The sequence below is a fragment of the Gymnoscopelus microlampas genome (assembly GCF_963454915.1).
Source record: "Gymnoscopelus microlampas genome assembly, chromosome: 17".
In the NCBI taxonomy this organism is placed as follows: Eukaryota; Metazoa; Chordata; class Actinopteri; order Myctophiformes; family Myctophidae; genus Gymnoscopelus; species Gymnoscopelus microlampas.
This window is the reverse complement of record NC_139954.1, coordinates 37,260,406-37,269,693: the sequence shown is the minus strand read 5'-3', so window position 1 is coordinate 37,269,693 and position 9,288 is coordinate 37,260,406. Positions and strand designations below refer to the sequence as shown.

General features: G+C 44.8%; 1 protein-coding gene across 1 annotated transcript; it reads right to left on the bottom strand.

Annotated features, from left to right (window-relative positions):
- Positions 1-6,956: 6,956 nt before the first annotated feature.
- olig1 (oligodendrocyte transcription factor 1) lies at positions 6,957-7,727 on the bottom strand (the record flags this gene model as incomplete). Its single annotated transcript, XM_084084454.1, has 1 exon — positions 6,957-7,727. The coding sequence occupies one exon, from the start codon at positions 7,725-7,727 to the stop codon at positions 6,957-6,959; it is 771 nt and encodes a 256-aa protein (XP_083940580.1).
- Between the last annotated feature and the right edge of the window lie 1,561 nt (positions 7,728-9,288).

Below are 9,288 nucleotides of genomic sequence, written 5' to 3'. Positions count from 1 at the left end.
TACTAACAGTACTCGACCAAATGGAGTGGTTTCATCTGCAAATAGATTTTAGTGGTAGTACAGTGATTTGCAAGGTGTTTATTAATTATTAACATAATTGTGCTTTGGAATATGTATGTAGTATAATAATAATATAATAATGTTGTGTTTTTATTGTAAACTTTATAGCAAATTGCATCAATGTTATGATAAGACCAAAGGAAAATTGCTGCAATTACGGAAAGGATACCTTTTATTCGTTATTTAAAACATAAATGTGAGGTACATATATATATATATATATATATATATATACAGTATATATTCATATACATACATACATACATACATACATACATACATACATACATACATACATACATACATACATACATACATACATACATACATACATACATACACACACACATTTTAGAGCGAGAAATTCACTCTTAAAATGAATCAAACATATTAACAATTCTCAGAGACTTTACTTAACTATTGGGTTTTATTGATTCAAACTGCTTGCTATTTTATTATTATTTCGTATTTAATCCCCCCCCCCCCCCCCCCTGACCAATCCCCTCCTCTGAGCCATGTGCACTCATGCAGCGCTAACAGTGAAAAACTAACCCGTCCGAGGGAGCACAATGCCGGGCGCTCTCTGTGTGTGTAGGAGACACCCCCGCCCCGCAGACTCCCCACGTAGACGCCACTGTCTGACAAGCCCGCCTGCCAAACAACTCAATTAAGCAGAAAAGGAGGGAAGAAAGAGGAGACCAAACAGAGGACGGAGAGAAAGGAAGGGAAGAAAGAAGACAGGGAAACAGAGGAGCGAAAAGGCCGGTGCCTGTCAGGCCCTGTCGACACCCGGGCAACTCTGGTTGGGGGCTGGAAACGCCAGAAAGAGAGAGAGAGAGAGAGAGAGAGAGAGAGAGAGAGAGAGAGAGAGAGAGAGACAAAAAAGCAAAACAGATCTCTGATGTGTTAACTGGAATTCCTGGCTCCGAGGCCACCAAGGGTTCAGAGGGCAAACCAAGGACCAGGGGTTCATTACCACTATGTGACACACACACGCACACGCACACGCACACACACACACACACACACACACACACACACACACACACACACACACACACACACACACACACACGTGCATCCAGGATTGTGTCTCGGTTTGCTTTTTGCTCATTTCCGTGCAACGCAGTCTTTTCTGTGAGCTATGTTGTAGTAGAGACTTTCGAGAATCAAGAAAGATTTTATTTCTAACTTACAATTACAAGCAGCAAAATGTTGGTGAGACCTGTTAACATAACAATACAACAAGGTAATAGTAATAAGAAGCAAGAATTCAAAACAAAAAAAACGAACAAAACAAAAAACCAATAAGGATAATAATACTGGATGTGATGGAAATACAAGTTAGGGATATGTTTAATATCTTTTATCTTTTAGAAGCAGTGTCAATGTGCAGAGGCACAAAATATCCGGTATCTTTATATCTTTAGCAGTGTCAGATGTGCAAAGAAGCAGAAGGTAGGCTACATGTACTGTATACATCAGAAGAAACGTCACATGTCTGTTTTCACATCATCACACACAGTTTGTTGCTAGGATGATGTTTGTCCTTCATAATTCTTTTAGCCCTGAGCTGTTGCACTCAGCTGACCTTCTGCAGCAATCGTAGGTCCTGGGAAGAGCTCTGTCAGTGCCATATTGTCATGTCATGCCCCCTGACAGGATTATCTGGGTTGTAGCAGCAGAATAGAAAGATTTTAGGATCTTCTTCGACACCTTGAATTTCTTCAGCGGCCTGATTGGTACGGGCAGGTGTTGCCTGGCTTTCTTTGCCACAGCCTCTGTGTGCATACTCCATGTCAGGTCTGTCTGGTCCATAGGCAAAACCGTAGGCCGCAATTCACAGCGGTCAACACTTCCACATTGTCCATGGCAGTTAACCACTCTATAGGCATACTAGTGACTTTTCCGTTTTTGCTCTACATTAAATATCTTGAATGCTGGGGTTCAAGTGGTTAAGGGCACTTTATTTCAAATGTAAATGTTCCAGTCTTGTAAAACATTAAAGATTTGTTTTTATACACTTTAAAGTCCTGAAGGTTAATTTTATATTTGAACACTCAGGAGCACAGGGATGCTATTTTATGGTTGCCCATTTGGTTTACAGACATACAATTTGTGTTTGAGGTGCGCGATCAATTATTTTGGTGCACAGTATTGATTGATAAAAAGCTACACAACCCCCCACCCCCATATGTGTCTGCTCTTATCATAAACCTACCCTTTATCACTTAAACCCCATTCCTCTGTAATGTCTGAAGATAACCTCACTAGCAATTATTATATAAATTATTTTTCCATTAATCAAATAATCTTGAAGCATGTTTGGAGCATGACATTTTTAAAAATGCTAAAAATGCTTAATACTAATTAATTTCTATTATTGACTATAGCGATAAGGTACATTCAAGGACGATTTTGTGCTTTTTTGTGCACTGGTGTTTTAGCAAAAATCGCCAATCTACAAGCTCATGAAATCTAGAAGCTCATGTTTTGAGCTTGTGAGCTTGTAGAGCTGTTATTTTGGCAATTTTATTTACATGTTTTTATAATTGATAAAATCGATTACTTCGATGTAAACTGTTGCACCCCTAAGCCTCGCACCCATGACCCCGTTTCCATATGTGTGACGGCCTCCTGTGACAGCGTTCTCTCTCGTATACCATAGTATAGGTGGTTGATCGGGGTAATGAGGTGGTGCTTCATGGCCGCCTGTAAAGTTGTAACGAGCGCCGCTGCCTGAATGGGACAGAGGGCTGAAATGGGTGGGAGTGAACACGAAGCTTAATGAGAGGGCCACTGGGATCAGCGGCAACACCGTTGTATTGCCTCTGAGATAGAAGGTGGATGGGGGGCATGGGGGGGCATGGGGGGGGCATGGGGGGGCGGGGTTGCAGGAATTTCAGGGTGGGATAGTACAGGAGGGCCCGATGTTATTTAGGGGAGGAGGGATTGAATAAAAGCGGGGTTAGAAAGTAAATGGGGGTCCTGACCAGCCCCTCTGCTGTGCTCATTGAGGAAATGAAATTTATGGCTCAGGACTTCCTAGGCCTGAGGACTCCCCACGTTGACTGGTTAAGTGCTCTGGGGGAACACTATGGCGTGGGCACAGAGACAAACAAAACTCTCTGAGGTGAGGGCCTGCAGAAGTGTGAGACAATGCTGTGGATATAAGAGGGCTATATGCTGGAATGTGAGGTGACAGTGGAAGGACACTATGGGCCCAGGCTGTTAGGGGACAGTGGAAACATGGACAGAAATATGGGGCCACACCAGAACCCATTGAAATCCTGGTTGAAACATGTACGCCACGTCCTTGTCCACAGTGCTTCACGGCAACCAGATTATAGTGTTGTGTTTTGAGTTCTGCTATTGTTGTAACATCGTAACATGTGGCAAGTATGATTGGGTTGAGTAAGATTGTTAAATGTTAGTGGCAATTTATGTAAACTTAGATTCCCTTGACATCTACAAGTTTTGATTTCAACATGATGCCCTCTTATTGAGCTACTTTTGTTTACGTATTGATTTATTGGAATAGAGACTGGATTGTGTGACATGCTCAAGGTCACACAATCCAGTTCATTTGCCATATACTACTTTGTTAAGTATATGGCAAATGCATATACCCACAAGGTTGTGAATAATACTATAAAAGGCTAATCTTCAAATGAGTGTCTACAGTTTAATGTAATAATGTACAACTCAAGCTAAAAAGGTGTTCCCCAATATCCTATGGACCATTTAATAGCCTGCTCTCAAATCTCCCTACCTCACTATGTAACTGTTTTCAACTATTTTTTTTCTGTTTGGGTTTTATTTAGTTTCTGTCTTTTATATCTGTATGTGTCTTAATTTTTGATTTGTGTGTGTGTGTGTGCGTGCATGTGGGTGTGCGTAATCTCGGCAGCATCGCAAATGAGGGCAAACCTCAATGCTCTTTTCGAGAATAAATAAAGGTTTCAATCAATCAATCAATGCGTATGTATTGGCTACTTACACGTGATTCATACACACGTACCTTCAACAACAATCCCCTCTCAAGTTATAGCCTCGCCAGACCACCAAACTTCATTTTCCCATATTAGTTAAGAGTGTGATATATCGCATACGCTCACACACCCTTAATAACTCACTGGGAGGATGCTGGAGCCCTCCGTGGTAGCAGAACGATCCAGAAAGGGAGAAGATAAATCTGAGAGCCGTATGTGTGTGGAGCTGAAAGGACGAGCAGGCCTACTCATCCATTTCTCCATTCACACCAGAGGAACGATTGATGGCCCTCAATCAGTCTTTAACAGACTGGATAATTTAACTCATTGGTCCTCCCTGGACAGGCCAACCTTCAACACAGGCTGTGGTGCTTGTACATGGGAATGACCGAGAGAGAGAGAGAGAGAGAGAGAGAGAGAGAGAGAGAGAGAGAGAGAGAGAGAGAGAGAGAGAGAGAGAGAGAGAGAGAGAGGAAATTCAAGTGAGGGTGAATAACAGCACCAGCAGATATAAACTCCTCTATGGACTAGATTCTCATGATGCTGGTTAAAAAAAAGAAAATCCCAATAAGAATACAGTTATTGTCTTTGTGTGGATACTGTTACTACTGTATGTGTACATATAAAGAATAGTAATGGTTAGGGTAATGACTATAAGCCCATATGTTTTCCTTTTAAACTTAAAACTCAGTTGTTGAGTAGCAAACCATGTAGGGTTCTCGCTTCACATTTATACGCTCGCATTTATGATTCTCAATGACACAGTACTGTGTGTGTGTGTGTGTGTGTGTGTGTGTGTGTGTGTGTGTGTGTGTGTGTGTGTGTGTGTGTGTGTGTGTGTGTGTGTGTGTGTGTGTGTGTGTGTGTGTGTGTGTGTGTGTGTGTGTGTGTGTGTGTGTGCGCGCGCGTGGGGGTGTGAGTCTGCGTATGTGTGTGTGTGTGTGTGTGTGTGTGTGTGTGTGTGTGTGTGTGTGTGTGTGTGTGTGTGTGTGTGTGTGTGTGTGTGTGTGTGTGTGTGTGTGTGTACTCACTCAGTGAATAACAGTGATGAAAGGAAGATGAGTTAAAGTGTGGACACAAAGACTGACCAGAGCCCTGCGTGGTTCCAACAATGACACCACCCAGCACACGATGTGAGAGCCTCTCAGAGAGAGACGGGGGGAGGGAGGGAGAGAGGGAGAGAGGGAGAGAGGGAGAGAGAGAGAGAGAGAGAGAGACCTGGCGAGTGGGACGGGGGACGGGGGGGGCATTAAGGAGGTGGAGTTAAAGGAGATGGGCCGAAACCTTCCTGAGGGCAGCAGGAGAATGGACGGCAGGCTATAGGTACTGTAGCAGCCTGGAGAACAACCCAGACAAAGAATAGCAAGGTAAGTAATCCCTCACATACACCCACAGACATAAAGCAGCTATATGTAAATGACAAGCCCAAAGTTTGGTCGTCTCACTTTGATGTGTGAATCGACTCCCCCCCCCATCCTCCTTCATTCTCACTCTATTCGCCACCCTCCTTTTTCCTTGTAAGAAAATCAAGCCTTATTAGGCCTAATCTCACTTAATGGCATCTAGCTCTGCCTTTGTCCCCCCCGATGGACAACAGATTCCCTCCTTTCAAGCCCCCACCATTCACACGTCCACCCGACCGTAATCCTCTTACTCCGGGGTGGCAATTATTTTGAGTATTTTATCAGCATTATGATTATGATTATTTTCATTATTATTATTCATGCGCGCCAAGGGGCCAGGTTGTCAGTGTGAGCCCCGGCGCTTGTGGTCGCAGGAGGAAAATGCCCTCCTTCTCGCCGGCCAACCTCTTATTCACACTCAAATGAAGCTTGCCTTCTTTCTTCCAGAGGGGTGGCGAGTGAACCTCATTCAAGGAGACACATTTTCTGGGCGTTTGAACGTATTGTGAAGTGCGTGTAATGAGCAGCACCAAAGCACCCCTCCTGGCCCTTTAACGGGGCAAGAAACATCAAGAATTTGATTAAAGATGGAGAGGGGGGTAATCAAAAGACCTCCTTTATGGAAGGGAATAATTGCACGGGTGGCTTTCCCTTGATTTATTCTTGGTTGCACGCCGTGTCGTGCACTGAAAATAGCAGATCTACAAGCTCACAATATGTTGCGTTGTGACGCGTTGTGAGCTTGTAGATTGGCTGTTTTCGGTGCGCGACACCCGTGCGCAACTAAGTGTAACTCAGGCTTTTTGATCTCTTGCATGTTGAAAGATGAATAGAGGCAAAGATGGAACCGGGGCTCAGAGGTAGAATAGGACTGTTTCATATTTTGGAGTGGGGTTTGGAGGGGTAAGAAGCTTCTCAACTGAACTTGGCCCTCCGTAGCATCAGAATGATGTCATATCAAATTATGATCTCTTATGGGAGAGAACGACACAGAGGCAATGGATGGAAAGATGCTGAGCTAACATTCTGCTGAATGGACGAACGGAACACACACAAGCTGCATGTGTGCTCATCTATGCACACAGGTGGCACATGCACAGATAGTCATCTATAGGTGAACATGCATGCTCTCAATTCCTTGTATTCTCTCTCCATTATCTCTCACAGCCACACTCATAGATATACACGTCTCTCAACAATTCAATGCAATTACATTTTATTCCTGCAACTAATATGGAATGTTTAGATTCATTTATGCATACCATTCTTCCAAAAGGAAATCAGCTTACATAATATAAAACAGATATCCATAATGTTTCTAAGGATCACCCAAAGGCAAGTGTGAGTAATTACCGTACAACATAGTGAACAATTTAAACATGTTAGAAAAATAGCAATTCATAGAAAACAATACCCATTGCATACATAAAGTTATCAAGTGCATTCGTTTTTGCTGTCATCTCTGTCCATAAAGTCAGATGCTTCAATGGGGATCCGGCTGTCACTTGGGGAACCTGGGACCCGGACTGGAGTGACTAAACCTGGGCAGTCTGCATACCCCACAGGGGCAGAGGGACCCCCCAGGTCCCCCTGCAGAGCTCCACTGCACCGGGCCCACAGGCGCCTCCATGGGGCCGGGTGAAAGCAGGGGGCATTTAGCCGACGAGGGCGAGGAAGAGGAGGAGGAAGAAGCTGCCGAGGTGAGGAGGGATTCCGGGGAGAGGAGGAGCTGACCTGGGCCAGAGATGAGGGGCCACCCTCCTGCCAGCAGCAGTCTGGGCATCGGCCCCGAGTTCACCCCCACCCCCATCCCGACACTCACCTCCCCAAGGAGCCGCCGCATCTCCTGCAGAGAGGAGCCCAAGAGAAGTATGTAGTTCCTGGCCAGGACCAGGGTGGAGATCTTTGACAGCCTGCGTCCCGGAGGAGCCCCGGGCTGGTGGGAGTGAGAGGAGGAGGCGGGGGATGGCGAGGAGGCGTAGGGCACCATGACCTCCCTCAGGGCGTCCATGGCAACGTTGAGGTCCTGCATCCTCCTCCTCTCTCGGCTATTGATCTTCCTTCTTAACTCCTGCTGCTCCTCGTGGCTGAGCTCCCTCTGAGGCTTGGCTGATCTGTGAGGGCCCTGCAGGCCCAGTATGGATCCAGGGTTGATGCGGGAGCCAGGGGAGAACCCTGGGGGGCAGCGAGGTAAGTCCTGGACAGAACCAGGGACACAGAGGGGTAGAGAATGCTCCTGTGCTCTGATCATGGGGTTTAGTTGAATGTTCATACTCTTGTCAGTGGAGTACTGGTCTTCAAGGTTCAAAAAAAGAAAAGAAAAATAAAGTACTTCTTACAAAATGTCTTCACTGCAAGTTTTTAAGTTGAACAATGAATAATACAAAACATACTGTCCAAACACAAATACAGGAGATCACTCCAGTAAAATTCAATCAATCAACTCAAATTCTTATGCTGACCTTCTCTCACAGCAGGTGTTGCTGTAACTCCTGTGTTTAAAATGTCCTCCTTGCTTGTAGAAGAAGATAACTGCCACCCTGCACAATATACAAGCGTTGGCCTCGGATGTCTTCTTTTGGTGTGCGGCTGTACAAGTGTGTGGTTCCTGAAGGGCCAGCTCAGTTTTATCTAATTTCCACGGGAGCCCGTCTGCATTGAATGACAGCTCACAGAGAGGAGAAGTGAGCTAAACGCTCCCCTCACACACCCCCACCTCGGCTCCAACTCCTCCCCAAGGGAAAACGTGAGGCTACTTTTATCAACACACAGATGCATTCATATGATACAAACAGACACCCCCCTTCCAGAACCCAAAGTTAATTGATGAAAATCAATTAAGGCAACAGAAAAGTCAAATGTGCAATGGAAAAGCACGGTCCTTTGTGCTTTTTTTCCCTTCGCCAGGCTTTACAGAGCTTCTGAAAAGTCAGTCCAAATCAGAGCTGACAGCCACTTAAGGTTCTCAGCAGGAGAGTCCTTACATAACAGGCTAGGCGAGATAGCTGGGAGTCTCTCCCTCTCTACAGTAAGGATAAATGAGGACATTGTCGTTCTCACGAGCGGCTGGCATGACAAGACAGTAGTGTCTTTTACAACAAGGCCTCCTGAGCAGAATCTGCTCCAGCCTCCATTGCATTTGAGGTGACAAGGAACCCTAGAAGATTTTCAAACGTAAACTGCACTAAATTAACTTCAATTAAGCTTAAATGAACAACAAAGCACAGTGATTGAAGGACCTAGTGACTGCAGTCTTCTTGTGCAAAATTTGGAAACCTTCCCTCTTTGTTAACCAATTAAGCCTTATTTTATACTTAGTCATACAAAAATTGCCGATCTACAAGCTCAAAATTTGTTGTGTTGGGAGCTTGTAAATCGCAATTTGGAAACTTTATGAAAAACTTTGAAAGATTGAAAGACAAAACATTTACACCTATAATGACATGACCAAAATAGGGATGCCAGTATGAAAGTGGTTAATACTAACTCATTCATAACCTATTAGCCTACAGAGAGTAGGCATTAACGGTATTAACATGGTTATACAAGTCGTTGAAGCCGTTCAGTTGGCTGCCAGTGAATAGCTACATCATTGTGTACGGGGGAGCTAATTGACACTGTCGGGGTTGGAGGTTATTGTCACTCAATTCTGAGTGGCCCCCGCTAACCAAACTGGCTCCCATGAGAGCTGGGCACTGTTCCAGGCTGGCAGACAACGAGCCAATTGACTCCTATACCACAGGTGAAGCTGGCGTGTTGCAGCGAGTCAGGCTGCAAACCTCAGATGTGCCATTCATGGGACGCACAAAAGGCCTCACCATCGACACCATCGC